Raw genomic sequence first — 20799 nt, forward strand, 5'->3', positions numbered from 1 at the left:
GTGAAATGGTTGATGGAATTGGAGTGGTTACAGTCAACACAGTGTTCCGGAATCCATTAATATTTTGTGAGCTCTGCGTCATCTGAGATAGCTCTATCAAAACACATTGACAAAAAAATCCTGTGATCCTTCGAGGCAGTGTCATTGTTTGTGATGTATGTGTGCTGCAGCCTTTAGCAATTGCAGCAAAAACTTGAAAATAACTGCAGAAATTTCCCCATAGGATAAAAAAACCACAACTGTTGTGTGGTGTTGTAGTGTTTTTAATTCAGGGTAACAAAATGCTGATATTTTATTTGGAATATAAGTTTTTAGAAAAATACAAAACAGATGTTTCCTTTTCATGTGCTTGATATTTCAAGGAAGGTTGTGTCAGAATTATAGTGGAGCAGTGGGTCTTTATGTTATGCAGAAAGAAAAATTGCAGATCAGAAATTCTTTCTTCTGTGCCCCAAATCAGTTTGGAGCCACTGTAAGCAATGTGAGCACCCATGAATATGTGTGCAGGTGCGTGAAGATTAGGACATTTGGGTTGGAAATAAAAGGCTGTTTTACCCATTAATAAAAAAGATACTTGCATGTTGATATAAGATATGCTATGTTCATCTCTAATGGAAGCACTGTCAGAATTTTTATTATCTTGTTTTCCTCTTTTCAAAGAAAGTGTAGGTTGTTCTTTTGTCATTTTAATGTGCAATAATTGAAAGTCCTCCTTGTTCTTGCCATTAAGAATGGAATTGCTAACTCTGTTTTTCATATCCTTATTAAACTGAATTATCGTTGATGGAGTTGAAAATTTCTGACACTACTGTTACAAGAAAGTACTCTGTCCAGAATTTTCACTCTTGAATTTTTAACCTCTAGCACAAGTCACAGAATCACAGAATAAACTGAGTTGGATGGAACCCTCAAGGATCACTGAATCCAGCTCCTGTCTCTGCACAGCTCCATCCCCAAGAGTCACACCATGTGCCAGAGAGCTGTTAAGAGAGTTTTTTGTATTTTCTATTAAATTACTCTGAAACATCTGAATCATAGAATATGATCCAGTAACAGTAGGTATATTAGAGAATCTAAAAAAAATCTAATGCTTTTTGCACTTTTTGACGTTTTTGCTTAAAACTTTCAGAGTATGAATTAGATAAGCCCTCATGGTTGTTACCTATTAAAACAGTTTTAACCACATGATTTTTTAATATCAGTGTCCTTAAGTAGTTTTGAAGCTGTTTCAGTTACCTTTCTTTTGTATGCTACTTCAAGGAAAAAGAAAATACTGCAGGAATGTAGGTGTTTTATGAGCATACTGCAGTAACTGAAGAAATTTTAAAACATTTCCATTTATTTTGTCCATGATTATCCACTCTTAAATTAAAATTCTATTTTGTGTGTGTGAGTTAAATTTGCATGAGATGTTTGCTAGACTCTTAAAAACTTCCAATACTAATACATTCAAGCTACCATAATTTTAGAAAATCAACATTTTCACTGTGTTAATAGGCCACATAAACTCTACCTGAAAAGTTGGGCTTTTACAGCAATACTGACTGTACTGTACAATGAACCTGCCTAGATGTCTTTTGTCCAGTTTTCCAGGTAAATGAAGAATCACTGAACCAGTTTCTATAGTACTGTCCAAATGGCAGCTGAATGGTTTAGTATTGAAAGACAGAAGTTAAAATAGCTAATTGTCATTTCACATGGACATTCGTTTGGAAAAGGAAGTGTGCTGTAAAAACCTTCTATTGATGTATTAACCACATGTGTTCTGATAAATTCTTATGTGTGTCTTCCTCTCTCAAATTTGCTTAAAATCTTTTCAAAGATCCTGATAAATACTCCTTAGATAAATACTTAGATAAATCCTTTCAAATGGTGGAAATCATTTTACTGCTTGAGTTTCAAAAAGCTGCTTAGCAGTTGAGCAGTCATTTCTATTAACTCAAACACTGAACTGAAGTATTCAACTGGTAGATAAAGCATGTGGGTGCCTTCTAACAAAAAGGGAAGAAATATACAATGCTCCAACTTGATTTTGAATTTTCTCAATTATGAGATATTTTAGTCTCAACATAGTTCCAATTTATTATTATAGTATGGCATATTTCAGTAAGCACCATACTAATAGCTGTACAGTAAATACATAGCTAGTTACAAATTTTAATTTCTGCTTTTTGCTGTCTACCGTTTCAGGACTAGCCACATTAGTTAATTTTACACAAATATTAGTTATATTGTTTGTGGGCCAAATTCCACTAAGCATATTAGTGAAGATTAGTGAGTTTGTTTATTCTTAGAAAAAGAATAAATTGCTACTCTTCTGTAAAGTAAATTGTTTTTTCTAGCCCCATGTGTTTTATTAACCATGATTAAAAGTAGCTATGTTATGTTTAATTAGCAGTTTCTTTTCACTATAAGATTGCATAAGAATATAAATTACACATGTATGTTTTTAGTTTTAATTTGGTAGTTCTTTGCAATGCAAAATTAATTTTGTTACTGTTGGAGCTGTCAACTCTAACTGTAAATTCATGTTTAGCTGTTGTAGTGAAACTTCTTTAGCATTACCAAAACTCAGCCATTTAAAAACTTTCTATGGACTCATTCAGTGTAAATTAATTTCTGTAAATGTTTTAGACAACTAGTCAAGACAAAAAAAAATCATGATTTAATATCCGTATGTTAGCTTAAAATAATTGGAAGGAGAGTTAATTGTCTTTATTATATCTTTTTCTTCATTGTTTTTCTGACATAACAAGCATCAGACTGTGGATGGATGTTCTGTCTTTCTCCTCCTCCTTATTCCCAAAAGAGCTTTCAGTGCCCTTTAACTGCTTTAGTTTTCCTGTTGGCATGGCTAGTTCTAGAGTTTAGGAATCAGGAACAGTTTTGAAAATGATTTGTCACTGAGAGTTCTTGCTAATATCCTGGCTAACATCCTGTCAAGGTGGGAGATAAGATTTCCTCTATAGTGAACAGATGTCAACATCAGACTTAATCTATGCATTATCTGCAGACTCAAAGTTCCATAGCAAGAACTGAAGAAGAATATTATGGTTATCATTAAATACAGAATTTCCCAAATGAAATACTCCTATTGCATAAATTTAAGAGAATAATTTTTATCTTGTGATGGTATAGGTGGTTTTACATTGACTTTTTTGGGAAATGGGTATTAAAACTTCTTGTGTTTTTCTAGCATAATTTTGGGGTGGTGTCAGTTTTTTGTTCTATGTGAGTTGTCTGGTTTGTTTGGGGTTGTTGGTTGGTTGGTTTTGTGTTTTGTTTTTTTCTTTTCTTTTTTCCTTTCCTATCTTCATACACAGACAAATGTGGTAAGATATTATAGTTTAATTATAGTTAATTTTCATTTCATATTGAAACCATGTAACTAATTCTGAAGTAATCCTTGGAGGATATAAAGATAATATGAGATTCTCTTTCTGTTTACACTGAATATATTCTCAGTAAAGCTATTAAAATTTAATTTAAGTTAGGAACAGTGTTAGGAATGCAAAAGTGCAATGCATGTTTTGAGTTGTTCCCCCATAAAACATGAATAAATATGCAGGACTTTAAATAGCTTTACTTTCCCATGTATTGTCATTTTGTTGGGTGACGTAGTTCCATGTTTTGTTCATTGCCTCTAATGTTTTAATGGGCTTTTACTTCTTGCAGTTTTGGCAGAATTAATTGAAAAGTTTGTGTCACATCTTTCTGAAAGCCAAACGGATTGTTATTTCAGCACAGGAACCTATAAAGGTCAGTCTCCTAATAACTTATTGACATGCAGCCTTTTCATAGTTAAATTGCTTTCCTTCTAAATTTATCTTTATCATTTTGGGGGCTGTTTAAAATTTTCTTTAACAGCTTAGAAATTCTTTATTTAACTGGTGGGAAATACCTCACTTTGGGGCAGAACATAATGTGCTCGAGTGAACAGAACAGATAATTATTAGTGATGGGCATTCACATTTCTGTGTGTGTAATGGAAAGATGGAGATGCAGAACAGGTGAAAGTATGATTCAGAGTATTTGTTGACACATATAATAGCATGATTTGCAAAGCTGGTGGCATAAATATTTAAGATGGTGTAAGCAGTCTGTCTCACCTTTTGAAAACCCCACAAAGGTATACACTTTATATTGTATTAAAGGATATGTATTAAAAAAAAGTTACTGTTGTCAGAGTAATCTGAGAGTTAGTTTTGTGCAGATGTCATGCTTACAGGTGAGAATAAAGGATGAAAGATAAAGTTGATTTATTCTGAGTGTAAAGTAATGCATTTTAATGCTTTGAAGCATTGGTAAAATTAGAAGATAAAGAAGCAATGTTAAGATCTGCTGGAAAACACACTATCATTGTTCACTGTTTGTCCAGGACTCTTCTCTTGGGTTGCAGTTCAGCCATTTAGAGTACTTATTCTGCCACTAACTGTGGAGAACCAAGCTTTGGGGAGGGTCTGTTATTTATACTGATATTTTACCATCCATAAAAATATCATCCCATTTTTTATGGGATCCCTTCCATAGGATGCAAATATAGTATCCTTGGAGACTTGAAGCTTGCCTTTGAAGTTTCAAAGCATAAAACCCCTTTAGTAATTTTAGAGACTGATTTTCTTTTTATGTAGTGGCCTTTATCTTCCAAAAGCTTGCAAACAAAATACCCTTAATTTCATTTGAGAATTTGTCTCTTTGCTTTATGGAGAGAGTTGCTGAAGTGACAGTTATTTCTATCACAATTTTATTTGTTCTTAAAGATACTGAAAGTGTTTTGTGTTGTCCTGCATTACTTTTCAACTTCTCATGAGGCATAATCAGCAATTAGATAATTCCATGGACTCATAAGGCTTTCTAATTACATATTTCTGAGACTTCCTAATTCAAATCATAACTTTGGTTGTTCCTTTAAAAGCTCAAAAGACAAAAACTAACTAGAGGAAGAACAAACGTCTGACTGTGCAAACTCCAAATGGATGCCTTGCCCAGCAAAGACAGCAATACTGCTCTTCCTTACTCATGATAGCTAAGTGCTTCCATCCAATGTGGAAGATCTCTAAAGAGAAGCAGTAGGCCTTTTTCTGTTCACTCAGACATCAAGTACTTTAGTTTTAATCCGCTCTTCTCAACCTCTGGGTCAAAGCTGGGATTTAAAACACATTCAGGAAGGTTGAACCTAGATCTTCTGTTTGTTTTCACCATGAGCCACTGATTCGATGGAGGTGGCAACAACACTGTATTATTTATCTAAAATTTAATGTCAACTTTGAAGAAAGACCAAGTTTGAAAATCCTGTGACAAATTGCATACATTCAATTAATTATTGAGAATGAAAAATCCCAAAGTATAGATACAGAAACAAAGATAATGTTGTAAAAGCATCAGTTCTTGGTTTTCTTGAGCTTTACAGATTTTCTTTTAATGATAAGCCAACTCAGTCTGTCATCTATTTTTTTATCCTCTGAACGAGGGTTTTTTTTCAGTCTTATACAGGCACTATTGGACATTAATTCTGGATAAGTTTGCCAGTTCAGTTGTCAAATAAAGACTCCAGCATTTAAAGGGTTGTCTGATGAACAGTTTTCATGGGCAAATGCTTTTGATATTCCATGTGCTTTAATGAAGAAAAGCCTGGAAATGGGAGACTAAGATGTTTTCTCAAGGATAGTTAGTAGTCTGGTGGTAAGATACTGATGTGAAATGTAGGCAAAGGGCTGGTGATGTCTTACTGAGTTGTTTCCCTGTCAGCAATACCATTATCACAGACTCTTTTTTGTGAAGTTCTTCAGCCCAGGAAAGAGAGTTGCATAGGCAAACAGCACATTTTTCATCAAGGGTTTCTTTTAAGCTTAAGAGGAAAATAATTATTAAAATTTCATAGCACCTTTTTCAGACAGGTGTAGCAGTAAGGGCTGACCAGGGAAGTTAGTTTAGGCCAATAAATTCATGCTGATTGACATAAAACAAAAGTCTGCCTCTCAAATTGAATTCGTGATCATACTCCACTCTGAAACAATAAAGGTGTGGTTGTAAGAATTGGTCATATAGCTAAATCTACCCTTATTTCAGGTTCTTTTTTACATCATAAACAGTGTGGCCTTTCTATGAAGGGAGGGTAATGCACTTTGAGAACCCAAGTATGGTTATGCTTCCTATATTTGTACCAAAGGGACAACAAAGCACACCCAAATCTTTATCAGACCTTAATTGTTTAAAGTTAGATTTCGCACTGATTCAATTATGATTGATCATATTTCTGTACATTTCCTGGGGTTTTCTGTTAGGCTTTATGAAGCATTTCAATTTCTTCAAGGAGAATTATTGAATCCTGTGTTATTTCACAGTATGTTTTTCACGGACTCATGTAAGAGCCTTCTAAGCTAAATCCTAAAACTAGTTGCAGCAGAGATATTTTTCTGTATGAGGTAAAGCTAAAAAATTGTTAGAAGGTAACATCTTTCTAGCTCCACATCTAAGTATGCCAAACATGCACGAGGCAATTGCATGTGTCCACCATTATCTTAAATAAATTTGGGTCTGAGGAACTGAAACCCAGTTTCTAATAGTTTAATTTCAATGAAGAGAAGTCACATTTTTCATGAAAGTGGATTCAGTACAGCACATAGATATTCAGCGTTTATCATGTTTCTTGAAATGAGAATTTGATTATCTAAAAAAAGACAGCTTTGTAAACCTGTAGCTAGTTGTAATTAGAATAACACTGTCATCCATCTGCTGTGGAACCCCTCAGGATTTCAGTCTCTTATAAAATTTGCAAATATGGAAAAATTAAATTACTTTGGGTTGTTACCATTTTCAAGATAAGGGAGAAGGAAAAATATCTGATAAACTATTATGCAATTGCAATGTTTAATTATAAACAGTAACACAAATCTTACATGAAGTTTACTTTCTGCTAGCAGCAATGATACTGCTGTGATGTATGTTCAGATGACTGAATCTGTGTATTATATGTTAATGATCTCTGTCCCCTTTCCTGGAATTAATACTTTCTAGTTTCTAGAAAAAATCTTTCTCCTTTATAAACCCAAAAACATTGAAAACCAAGTCATTGCTGTTCCGCTGTAATAAGTAGTAAAATGGTAAGAAACTGAAATTTGCTGTAGTAGTAAAATACTATGCATTATGTATTAGGGATATGAAGTTCCTAAAATAGCATCTTGCTCTTTCTGTTGGCAAATTCCAGTTCAATGCAAAAGAAACACATTGTGGAAGTTTCTTAATTTTCTATAGGTTTCGACAAAGCCATTTATCAGAGAAATTCTACGTGCAAAGTTGTCTCGTATGTTAGTGTCTGTGCTTCTTAATTGATCTCCACCATGTGTTGCAGACTCTCCAAACTTGGGAATGCTGCAACATTTTGTGATTGTCATGTCTTTGTGGTATCTCTGGTTTTGCAGATGACCTTGCAGTCAAATCCTCTGTTTTCACTGGACTTTGTCTCTGAAACAGCTCTGCTGTGATCTGCCAAAGGGACAGAACCTCAGGGATTTCAGGTCTTGGCCATAAAACTCAAATGTCATGGTGCATTCCTTCTCCTAAATGAGGCTTAGTTCTCTGGCTGAACAAAATCTCATAGGAACTTTCTGCCATTTAATGAGCTCTTAATCTTTGAAGGGTCAGGTGGGTCAGTTAGCAAACTGAGAAATTTAAAAAATACCAGTGGGAAGGTATCAGTATAGAGCTGTTCAGAAGGAGCAGCAAATGAGAAATACAGGATTACAACCTGAAATCAGGCTGAAAGGGAAGGAGAAGGAAGGGCGTTCTTCCATTCTTTCTGCATCATTTGGTAAGTGCATTTCTTCAAACCATCCTCCATTTTAAAGATGACGTTAGCAGAAAGCATTTTAGCCATTGCCAGTTTAGGTAACTAGACTGAAAATGTGGTTCATTCTTAATGAGGCTGTTTCCAGAAATATCTTGAGTATTTTTGATGGCCATTACATGAAGAAGTTCTAGATATTAATATTTTGGTCTTGTATTGTTATGACAAGAGTGCTGATGACATAATAGCTACTTTCAATAGTGAAGGTATAATTGCACATGATATTACCTAGCTCAGAGAAGCCAGCAATATTCTCCAGAAATTACTCTTGGATCTTGTTTAAATTGCCTCGATTCCCAGTTCAAATTCAACAAAGTAATGCTTTTCTTTGAAAAAAGATTTTTTTATGGACAATTCTAACACTGAATATGAGATTCAGACTGTCAGAATGAGTAGTCTGGTGAAGGAGGTGGCATCATCAAGAAATAGTTGCAAAATGACAGAACAGAACAGGGAGAGAAACTCATAATTTTTGCTCTGGCCCAAGTTCAAATAATGTTTTAAAATAGAAAACTTTCATAAGAACACCAGAATGAGAAAGGATAGTTACTGACAAAACATAAAGATATTGACTATTTGGGTATCTGCCAATGGACAGTGTCAGTGTTTAGGTACCTGTTGAAGAGTAAGTGAAAACCTGCTCTTTTGTTAACAAAAATAATAAATCATATAAAAAATTACGATTCCCACAATTCCAGTTCATATGGACAAAACCATGGACTAGAAATCTGATAGGAAACACACCTATATACTTTTAAGTATTTTGAAGTATCTGCAGATATTATGCAGGTGGCTCTGGTTATCATGGGATTTTCAGCTGTTTGCAGAGTTTTTACTTGACTATTTCCTTTGAATCAAAAGTCTTTTTCATCCATAGAAGGAAATACAATCTTTCTAACCATCAATGAAGTTAAAATTTAGCATCCCTTAGCATATTTCAAAGATTATTTATATAGGCATAAAAACACTTGGCCTGGGTACCGGGAAGTGAAAGAGCTAAACTAATAATGTGAGTGACGGTTTTAGTAATCTTCACGTAAGACAAAAGGGAAGCTAGTGGTTTCTTTGGCATAACAGCACTTTAAACAGGGAAATAAATTAAATACTATCCAAAGACCATACAAGTTGGATGAAATATGCTGTAAAGCTGTTTCAGCTTGGCATCCTGTAATTTCAGTATGAACGCAATGTATCCCATTTTCTGACTTAAACACATAAAAGCTTTGTCATGGTAAGAGGGAAAATGAATAAGAAAGCAATCTTTCATACAAATTGTAAAGTTGATTGAAGTCTAGGCTGATCAGAATGAATGCCACAGGACTGTACACGGCAGTTAAATTACTCTGGAGTGTTTATAGCTATAGATTGAGTTTAATAATAGTACATAGTTGCCTTTGGAAATCATGCCTTTTGGGAGTCTCTTTTTGTGCTCCTGAATGCTACAAAACATTTTGAAAAGTGCTGCCAATTGAGGTGCTTTCTAAGAATTTTTTTAAATTGTAAGTCAACTTCTAGACAATTCTGGTATCCTTCAAGTCACTAGTTTAATTTTGGCTTCTGATTTATGGTGTTTTCCATTTTTAAAGAAAGAAGTGTGAAATATCTGTTCAACATAGATTTTTTTGCTTTATTAGATAAATAAAAAGGAAGCTGCCAAAATATGTTGTTCATTCCATTTAATAGTATCCAGAGTGCTGTATCATATTCTTATTAATTCAGAGAGGTGGTCTGGCCTTTGGGGATGAATGACATTCTTATTTAGAGAGCTGACTTTTGTCCATGCCTTTTTGTTATGAAACCCATTATGTTTCAAGACAGTTATATCAAGTGTATTGAAAAATATCTGTCAAAAAAGTTTTGTATAAAATTAACTCAGTGTATTAAATCAGATGCATGGGCATCATCACAATAGTACAGTCACAACATGTTCCTGCAGGCTTTTTGTCCGTGGAGTGCAATATGCAGTATTTAAATATTCCGCTTCTTTTTCATAGCATTTTTCTAAGTTTAATGGAGCATTTAAGGTTTCTAGGTCCAGTTTTTAATCAGTGGCAAGTAGCCCTCTGTGTATTCTAAATGACTTAGGCCTAGTCTTCCCAGTCTGTTAAGTGGTGAACAAAAGGGAAAATTAAAACTTTTGACCCAGGACAAAGAAGCACAGTTTGCACGTTCCCATTGTGAGTTGTGAATTAGCAGAGTACAGAGCTGTGATTATGTCAAATGCAGTGGTGTCTGAAAGCAAGAGGTTTTGCCTTGATAAGGTGCTGTGTGATAGAGAATTATTACTCAATCCAAACTTCATGTTAATTTTATCTTCTTTCACAATACAGAGGCAAATATCAGAAGGAAGTGTGGTGGGGAAAAAGCTCTTTCCAGCCACTAAGAAATTGTTGCAACAGGGAAGAAAAGTCCATGAAAATCAGTGGTCAGTTGGGATATTTTAATGTTAATGGGAAATGAGCATTCAGTACTTGCTGTAAACTGTTACAGAATGGAAACTGGGCTCACTTCAGTGGGTTGTGATACAACTTTTCCTCATTACACCCTTGCTGTACTGGGATACCTGAGTTGCCACCCACAAGAGGATCCACCTCAAAATGGAAGCAGGACTGCACTGGAGCTTAGAGGTCATTGTTCTCCTTGCCCTCTGCTGCCATTAAACGCGGTGGTGTTAGGATTGAATTAGTCATTAGCCATAGCCAACCCATTAAAATTCTGCCTATTTTCTAGGATGTAAGTATGCCTCTTGCCTTCACAGTTGCACACACAAACTTGGAAATGAATTGACCTAGTATGGTAATTGCAGCCTGAGTAAACAGGGAACTTGGAACAGGAGCTGTAAAAAGTTATGAATGTTTCAGTTATCTCTGTGGGGTTTTAACTGAAATGCCCTGTGAATTTATATGTATTCTTCCAAAGATTGCACTGCTGGTATGCTATTCAAAAGGTATTTGAACGTCTGTTCTTTGGATTGCAAAAAACCTCTCTGATGTCATATTACTGTTTCAGTCCCATCAGATTATTGAATAAAATTATTTTACTCAAAGACCAGTTGATTTCTCTTATGTATAAATATATTGTCAAAAGTACAAGGGTAATTTCTCACAACTGTAGCATTTAAATTAGTGTCCTCTCTGAAAGTTGTAAGACAGAGTGGGGTTTTATTCTTTCCATAATTCCTCTGCTGAATTTGTTGCTTCATTGTTGAGTGTAATTTTGCTGTATTATTTTCTTCATAAAAATTTTAACCTAAGTCATCTTATATGAGCAGACATAATTTTGCAGGGTTTTTTTTTTCCTTCCCTTTTGTGGCCTTTCCTCCCTGAACTTGTAACTATTTCATCTTTGGTACCTTAGTCCCTGTTTGTTTGCCCATAACATGGAGTGATTACCTAAATGAATAGCCAGGGAGTCCTTCAGTTTGATTTCTCTGTCTGTCTGAGGATGTAGAAAAAATACATACTAAGTTACTGTGTGATCTGCTTAATCAGATTTTTACATTTATCATTTACGTAAATATACTTTTAACTTCTGCTGCCATATCTGTTACTTACATTTTTAACATATGTTGTCAGTGATTAGGGTTTTTCATTTGTTTCATTTCATGCTGGTTTTTAAGTAGCACTTACAAAGCTGAGGGAATAAACCTCTTTGAATATACCTCTTTTAACTCAGTTATAAAGTTTTCTGTGATTCATATCAGAATATTTATTAATAAAGTTGGAATTACAGCTAGGAGACTTTAAGACCTCCGGAATGGAAGAAAGTGGATCAGAATATGCTGCCTTGTCTGATTTCTTGGCCAGAAAGGATAAAATTCTACTAAAGTATGGGGCTGAAAAAGATGTCACTTACTATAAATCTAATAACTCTAATGATAACCACACAAACCATTATGATTTCCTTATAAAGAAGGTGATTTTTATTAAAAAAAACAAAAAGCATTTGAAGAATGCAGGTTCTTTATGTATCCTTTCCAAACATTACCAAACTAATTTTGAATAGGAGACAGTTCTCCAGAATTGGTATTCATACAGAGAAGGAGCTTTACATTAGTATTCAGTTCAAATCATAATTCTTATAATACTTTATTTAATTTATTTTCTTTTGTTTTAGCCACGGATACAGATGTGAAGAAAGAAAACCTTTCATCTGTGCAGCAGCTTGGTGTTGAAATGACAGTCAGGTACATGGTATTAAAATATTTCCCTACAGTATTTCTAGGATTTGTTTGATTTTCATGGAATGACTTTAATGATACTTAATCCATCAACTCATTGTTTTATACTGTTTAAATCTAAGATAAACTTTAAGAAAATGAATTTTAACTGGATTTGAAAAAGGTATTAGTACATAATTAAATTATCTTTAAAGTTTATGTATGTTATTATCCTCTATTTTTATAAAGACTAATTGGAATATGCTAGAAAGATTTACCATAAAATTGCATTATCCTGAATTGTGTGTCTTTTTTTCCCTCACATTACTTCTCTAAATGGTTCTGTTTAGCTAAGCTTAGTTATATGCCATTTAAACATTTTATTTGGCTGGTAATTTGCAGAGCTGTGATGAAGGAAAAGCTAAGATGTCTGTACTTCCACAGATTGCTATCTTTAGCATTAATGTTTGAATTCTGATTATTATAATTACACATACAATATACTTATATCGAATTCTAACTATTGTACGTGAAAAAACTGAGTTGTGTGTGTTAGAGTACTTGCTTCTCCCCACCAGAGTCTCAAAAACTGAAAAGGGAATTTGGGTGAGGAGTTGTAGCGATGAGCAGAAGATGTTTGCTATGTATCCTTTCTAGGTGGAGCATAGAAGGTTTTATTTAATCATTTATATGTATATCTACAGCACTGTTTTAGTGATGAATGACATTATGACAGCTTAACTTTTACAGACTTACTAAATATTAGTTCTTCCTTTTAAGGAGTCAAACTAGAGTTAATCTCTAAATGGTTTTGGTTTTTAACTTTTTGAAATAGATATGGAAAATACTTAAACTTGCTAAAAGAAGGTGCTGAAAATGGGCTGTGTTTCGTATTAATGAATTGTGAGGAGTTTCTGAAACAACAGCAAAGAACTGTGGTATCTTCACTTTGTATCCTTTCCTGATGGTATAAATTATATAGCCTAAAAAGTTCAGTGCAATTTGAACTCTTGGTTTGTACTTTTAATAGAGGTGTAGGCATGTAATATTTATGGAAAGAAAAAATCTTTCAAAAGCGGCACTTTTACTTAGAAATTTTGTTAAGTTAAAATGCACACCCACAGCACTCAAAAAGATGTTCACCCTTTTGTTCCCATACTTTGTTAGAAGTGCAGATCTCATTCAGTTTTGTCATCAAATCCTTTGAACATTAAGGAGTATTTGTGGTACTCCCACCATACCAACACTGTTAATGATTCTGTCCATGTAATGATAAGTATGATAAGTGGAATGTAGTCTGATCAACAGGAGTGCTTAGACTTTTGATTCTTGTAGATTTACTGTGGAACTTCTTTAAAAAAAAATAAAACAGATACACCTTTCCAACAAGCTTCGCTATATTCTTCATCCATTAGGCTTGCTAATCACTATTAAATTATACTTCAGGTATATTAGTCAGAATGTGCTTAGTCTCATTTTTAAAACTTTTCTTTTAATTTATTTTTTCCCATAATTTTAACATCTCCTGTTTTATTCCTCCAGTGTTCTCCATTCTTTCACTTTGTAAAGACACTTGTTTTGGCACAGGTTTTTTTGGCATTTACTTACTTTTACTCTGCCCAAGTTCCATAACCTTCCCATTCAGGTTGCTTGCAGGAGCACAATGCTGGCTATGACTGGTTTGCATCTTCCATCTTCCTGATAATGTCAGGGGACAAGGAGAAGACACTGACGTTTCTTCTGCAATTTTCACGTCTTCTTGTTTCAGCATTTCTGTGGCTACCAAGACTGCATTTATCCGTAAGAAATTAAAACCTGGCTCTTTCTCAGAGGCTGCTTTGAAAGCTTATGAATGAGACTTTATTAAATTCCTAAGTTTTTTGGTTTTTCTTGTCTTTTTATCTAATGCATTAAATTTTCCTTAAGGCCCCCTAACTAAATACATGACCCTGAAAAATTCACTTGGAAAAATGTAGATCTGACATTTGCTCAAATTTTTGTTTGAAAGGAGAGAAGTAGCAGGTGGACTAACAGTGAAGACAATGTTAATGAATGTTAAAGCTGGCAGTAAAACAAACTTGATTAGTGGCATTAAATTCTGTGTGAAGTCTGCTACACTGCTGAATAACCTTTGTTTTTAATTATTAGAGCCCAGTAGAGAGCAAGTCCATCCATTTGATTTTTTTTGGTGAAAGTTTTGAAATCTACTTAATACATGAAAGAAAATTTAGTAAAATTTAGAAATGATTATTGCACAAATACTGTATGACTGACAATTTTCAAATGTCAGTATCTGGATCGAGGTTGTAATATAGGAAGCATCATTTCTATCTTTCATTGTGGGTGTTTCCAGCTATTTAAAAGAAAACTCTTTGTACATTGTCACGTTGTCTTGAATGTTTTGAACTTTAAACTCTAGTCTCTACCAGAGAACTCTGGTGTGTAAGAAGCACAGATTAGATTCTGTGCTGCTTCTGCATGTAGGCTTCTGTAGTAATATCAAGTGATCTGTCTTGTCACCAAAAGTGGTGGTGCTATTGGTCCACTCAGCACTGAGTCTGGCCTGAGGTTGTTCCAGCAAAATGAAATATGTGCTGAAATTTGCTCCATTGTGTGACTGCTGAAAAACCAGTGGTGCCAAGGATTCATTAACTGGAAACTGGGCATTGATATCCAGAGCCTTCCATGGTGACAAAACCTCTGCTTCTTTTGCTGCACTAAATACAATTTCACTCAAACCCTCCACACATACTACGAAGAAATGTGCTCACAGAAAACAACTTCAAATATCGTGGAAGTTCCACTCCTCCAGTAAATGGGGAAAAAATCCAATAGAAATCAGTATTTTTTTTCCTTCTGTTCTCTTGTTTAAAATATAACAATGGTTTCTCCAGCCCTGCTTTGACAATTAAAGCCTGTATCCAATAAGGAACTAGACTACTAATGCACAGAAACAATCAGTCTATATTATGCATACTTTTCTTTAGTTAGCTACATGTTTTTCTTGACAGAAGTACAACCTATTTTGTTTATCCTTTTTCCTGTCTCTAAAATAATCAGAATTACTTATTTTACACATAAAAGTGTATATTTTTATATATTGTTTGCAGCAAGGTATTACAAAATAACACATTTCTGTAGTCTGTAATCCTGTTCCTCAATTTTGATGACAATGATGATGTTGTTGTTGTTAACCAGATGCACCTGCCTGTTACAACAGTGGAATATGGCATCCATCCAGTCTATTTTTGCAGTGCTCACCATGTTGAAATGTTGCTGAAAGCTGAGTTGCCCCTTGTCTGTTCTGCCTTCCACATGGCTGGTTTCACTCCATCCCAGGTAATTGATCAAAATGTATTAAAGGATCATCAACCTATTCACTTAAATCTACAAAATCAAGAACATTGAGAAACTACCGGGAATTTTTTCTAAACGGCTGTTGTGTGGTGGTTATAAAACTGAGGGTAAGAGATATGAAGACACAGTGACTTAGAGCATCTGAAAATAGAAGGCAACTGACTCATAGAATAACATCAGTGTACTGGAGCTGATGACCTTTTATTACATGTTCACGTAGAAAATTGGATAAAAATAATATATACTAAATCCTCAGATTTAGCATTAAAACAGAATATCTTATTCCCTGGAATAATTCTCTAAATGTACCATGGGAGGGAAATTAGTAATTCGGAATAGTTACATAATAGGTAGCAGTTCCTGTGATATTAGAGCAAAATTAATTTTATATGAGCTACCATAACTATTGCAGTCAGGTAATGCACTGTTCTTTCATATTAGAGGTGTTTCTACAGAAGAGCAGTTGTCTATAATGTCAGCTTTCATTTGGCTACTTACAACACTTGTTTGGTAGCATGGAAGGCTTATTTCTAAAGACTGCAATGATGATGAAGGCAAAAGAGTTCCATGCAGTGAGTTAGATTGCCAGTGCAAAGGACATATCACCAGAGTGAGAAATCATATTGCTGTGCCAAGGTGTGAAAAATATTTTTCATCTTATGCCTTCAGAATTCCTTTTTGCTGTGAGGTTTGCAGCTGAAGAGACTTCTTAATGGGGGCAGATGCCAGTGTGGTACAGCCATTGCTTAAAGTAGTCAGCTTGGGGTTTGATCTTTGAGGATAGAACAATGGCAGATGAAGGAATTTATCTCATGATAGGAATAAGGTGCTTATAATAAGGTTCCTGGTTTGGGACGGAGAAAATGGATGGGGACAGTCACTCCTTCAGCTATTATTAAGTTACACTATATACTTTTTTTAATTGTGTGTGCTCAGTAATAGACTACACACTGTTCTAAACTGCTAACAAGGATATTTTCATTTATTTACCAAGGTACCAAAATCCCTCTCATGGGTGCCACTGTATCTTCTGTGTGATTTTGCAGTTCTGCTGCAACATTAAAAACAAACTCTGAACTGTGGAAACAATTTGGATGTATTTAAGTGATTGTGTGCATCAGTAAATACCTCAAAACAGATTTACTGCCAGACTTTGGTTGTTGTCATCTAATTAGAATCTTGGTAATTCTGCTGCATATTTTTAAATACTTTAGGACTGATTAGGAAAAGATTTATGGTCTAGAACCAAGTGAAATGTGCATTATACATCTTAATACATTGTCATTTATAATAGGGAAAAGGAGTCCCTGTGTTCATACGCATTTCATTTAAGGAAAACGTGTCTTAGGGAAGGGCCTAACATTTATTTATAATGCAGAGAACTACTTTCATTTTAAGGAAAACCCACACTGAACATACCTCTTCATCACTGTCATTACTCTTTAGGCCACACTTAAAAAAAAATCTTGAAAAAAATCTCTGTATTCATTGGCCTTTGAGTTTTATGTCTCAACCTCAGGAGTTGCTAGAATATACTCATATAAGTGAGATGCATAGATACAGGGTGTTATGTTTAGTCAAACTGATTAGGAGTCTGTTCAGAGGCTCTGCTTTAGAAAATGGTGAATCTTGGCTTCTTTTGTACTTTATCTCTTATTTTCACAACTAGGGTGATGTTACAGGGAAAAAGTTGTGCAGAAAAGATATAAAGCTGATCAATTATGACTGAATGTATAAAATGATTTAATATATATAATTTCATTCTCATCTAGATCTGTCTGCAGTGGATAACTCAGTGCTTCTGGAATTACATGGACTGGAGTGAGATCTGTCACTACATTGCCATATGTATTTTCCTTGGTCCCGATTATCAAATATATATGTGTATTTCTGTGTTCAGACACCTACAGCAAGACATCATGAAGCACACTGAAGCCCGAGATCTTCAGGTCTTTCTTAAAGTAAGGGTTTCTTTCTTAATTTTTCAACTGCTGAGGATAAACAAAGCTCTGAATGCTGAGGACATATACATTACCTAATCTAAAACTCTTATTGAATTTCACTTAGTGATTTTGAGTGAAATAATACTTTAATTTGATTTGTTCCCTGGCAGGCAACTGGATAGTATTTTCCAGAGAATAGCTTTCCTGCATTTTGTACTGAGCAGCTCCCTTCACAAGCAAAGATAATAGCCACATTAGGTCATGAGAGCATTTGATTCAGTTCTCTGTATATGAACTCAATCTCATTGAATGAGGTGCTCTCCAGAAAGGTGGGTTTGCACAGTGGTCTCTTACTGAAGCTTGAGGAGATGTGGCACCAAGCTGAGCAAGCTGGTATTTTGATGAGTTGCCAATTACTATTCAACCAGCCTCAAGATTTCATATTCTTTCCTTATTTTAAATTAGGTTTGGGTTTGGGGTTTTTTGCAGGATAGTGCTTAGCTATAGCTGCAGTCATAAATAGATACAGTATCTTACTCTTCTTCACAGAGACATTTTTGTCTTTTTCTCTAGTCTTTTTTTACCTGTCAACATTCTTTTGAGAAGTAGATATCTGCATCTTAGTCTGTCCTAAGAATAATAGATTTCTGACTGGTTTGCATCCAACTTACATATTCTTAAATATGAAGAATATCTCACCCCAATCAGTTTCCTTGAAAACGTTTGGTACACAGTCTAATGAATGTATTGTTTTGTTTTCCCTGGTTTTGGACAATGTGGCTTAAAAACGGCATCTTGATGACATTATTGGATAGTATATGTAAATTATAGAAGAAGGAATTTGTATGTTGCCACATGCAGTATAAAAAGACTAAAGGTTTTGCATGGTACTGTTAAATTAACAAGAAAAACATGTAAATTAATGCAGTACTGGGATATCTGCAATTCAGTGAGTGACCACTGCAGAAAAATAGGAGCATACTTAACTTGTACACTTGCTTTAGATAAAGCTTAATTAATAGAAACTAAAAAATTAAAAAAAAAAATTAAAAAAAGAACTGTAAAATGGTTTGGGTTGGAAAGAACCTCAAACAACATTTAGTTCCAATTCATCTTTCACTACACCAAGTGGCTTTGAACATTTCCAAGGATGGGGCATCCACAACTTCTTTGCACAATCTGTTTCAGTGCCTCACCCTCCTCACAGTAAAGTTCTTCCTCATATCTAATCTAAACCTACCCTTAGTAGGTTTGAGTTTGAAGCCATTCCCCCTTGTCCTGTCACTACAAGTCATTCAATTCCAGCTACATCTATTATATATATATTATATTCCACCGTAGTCAGCCTTCTCACAGTGCATGAAGAGCGATTTGGAAGGTAAAATCTTACTTTTGCTTTGCTTGTATGTAGAGGAGAAGAAATATAAAGATCATTTTGAATTCCTGTTCAGATGCCAAAGTGCAGTTTTCCAAGCCTGAGTAGATGTTCTCAGGAGAATTCTACTTAGCAGAGATTCACAGTAAATACACCAGAGGTACAACTTGTGTCCACAGAGACTAACTGGCTCCAGAGAAATTTTTGCAGCACATGCTACCAACAGTGGTAATACTGATTAGCAGATGATGAGAACACAACAGCAACAAATTAACTCTTTTTACGTAACTGTTCTTCAGGATCCTGTGTTCTGTGGAGCATCCTTCTTATCCCTCTAATATAGTAGCCATGAGAAGGAACATTATCTATTCATTTCTTTTTCCTGAGGGCACTTTCTTTTATTCTGTGTTTTGGAATTAGTAAGAATTATTTACTTATAGTGGCACAGAACAGTTTATTCTGTTTTTACTTAAGCACTTCATAAAGTTTATTCTGTTTTTACTTAAGCACTTCATAAAGATCTTCATTTATCATTGTTTTAAAAAATATACTTCTACTGTTTTTCTTTAGAATCTAGCTGGATGTAAAAGCCACACTAATAAACTTTTGCCATGTGCTAGTGTAGAAATCTTCTTTCAAAAGAATATTTTAGTACTGGCGTTACCTTCTTAAAGCTTACTTTGTTTTTCTTAAAAATCTTCAATGACATATTCTGCAAAAATTAGGTAAACAATGTCCCCAGGAAATAAAATTCTCTGATACCAAGTCTGTAATTAGAAAAAAAAAACTCTCTGGAAGCAGATATTGCAAAATCTGTATTTTTAAATAAAATGTAATAAAATCTATTTTTACAGCCAGGCTGTGACAATCAGAACAAAATGAGCTATATTTAGGAGCTTGGAATTCATTAAATTTGAGTTGTGGGTCTTTTTTTTTTTTTTTAGCTAATAAGTGCTTTGTGTGTGTATTTGTGCAGGAGGAAGCACTCCATGGATTTCGAGTGAGTGATTATTTAGACTACATGGAAAGCTTGGAAGAGATATACAGACCAATGCTGCTGAAAGACATGAGGAGCATAAGAGCACAGAATACATAGATGAAGCAAACAAGCACTTTATTTTACAGTTTTGGTTACATCCTTTAAAAGGATGGTGATTGATTGATTGATTGATTGATACATCAATCTTACCTAAAATCAACTAGGCTGTTGAAATGTACATACTGTAAAATAAATAAGAAGGGTTTTCAGAATATAGTTTTTCAAAAAGACATGACCAAAGTTTGGTAACAAAATTTTCCCAGACAGGTTATGTGCACAGCCTCATTTTCAGTTAGCAGAAGGCAGCTTCAGAGGGCACCTGTAGGATGCAGAAGTACCTTCCTTATAAAGCCTTGAATCCTTTCTCAACTCTTTGTCATCTCCTTGTAGCACCGTCCTAAAGCCTTCATGCTTTGCTCAGGTCTGACAAAGGGATTTTTTTCATATTTAAAAACAACTCCTAGTGTGTATTCATATGCATGAAAAGTCAACAAATGAAAGCCAAATTCTCTGTTCTGACTTCGTGGATAACGTTGAGAAAATGGGATGTTCGAATAAATGCAATGAAAAAGGACTTGATATGCCTGTCTTTTTTTGAAATAAATAATTTTATGTAATAAAGCACTAGCTTTTGTGTCTGACTGAAATTAGAATATTTAAAAGTTATTACTTGGTTAAAGAAGAAGGGAAGATATTATGTTTTGTCAGCACCTGCAGTAACATTTTCTTTACAGAATGTCTGTATTTTGATTAGAAGTTTGACATTTTGATATTTTGATTAGAAATTCATTATGTAATAAGTGTTTTGGAAGTCCAACAGAAACCACAAATGCTGAATTTTGACTTATCCAATATTGTTACTACATTCCTGAGAGACAAACTAAACATGACTGCGAATTTCCTGAAAAACAGCTATGCTAGAAAAAATTAATATACATACACAGATTGAGCACATACTCAAATTCAAATGATAAAACACATTAGAACCTGCAGTGAAATTTCTGAAATTATATTCAACCTAAGAGTCAACACTGACAAAGGTTTTGCCATTAATTCCTATTTTCCTGACTGTGCATTTCA

The 20799-nt window shown here is 34.4% G+C and overlaps 1 protein-coding gene across 5 annotated transcripts in view; it reads left to right on the forward strand.

Annotated features, from left to right (window-relative positions):
* TBC1D32 (TBC1 domain family member 32) overlaps window positions 1-20293 on the forward strand; it is a 70507-nt gene extending 50214 nt beyond the window's left edge. For all 5 annotated transcript variants that reach the window (XM_085056081.1, XM_085056084.1, XM_085056083.1 and 2 more), the window contains exons 28-34: window positions 3676-3759; window positions 11963-12032; window positions 12841-12956; window positions 13651-13805; window positions 15204-15344; window positions 17135-17323; window positions 19657-20293. In XM_085056081.1, coding sequence (XP_084912207.1) covers window positions 3676-3759; window positions 11963-12032; window positions 12841-12956; window positions 13651-13805; window positions 15204-15344; window positions 17135-17323; window positions 19657-19776 — 875 coding nt within the window. In that variant the 3' untranslated portion in view covers window positions 19777-20293. The remainder of the gene's footprint in view (window positions 1-3675; window positions 3760-11962; window positions 12033-12840; window positions 12957-13650; window positions 13806-15203; window positions 15345-17134; window positions 17324-19656) is intronic.
* Window positions 20294-20799: the final 506 nt, after the last annotated feature.

Source organism: Lichenostomus cassidix, chromosome 3, assembly GCF_008360975.1.
Source record: "Lichenostomus cassidix isolate B80296 chromosome 3, HeHo_3.0, whole genome shotgun sequence".
Classification (NCBI taxonomy): Eukaryota; Metazoa; Chordata; class Aves; order Passeriformes; family Meliphagidae; genus Lichenostomus; species Lichenostomus cassidix.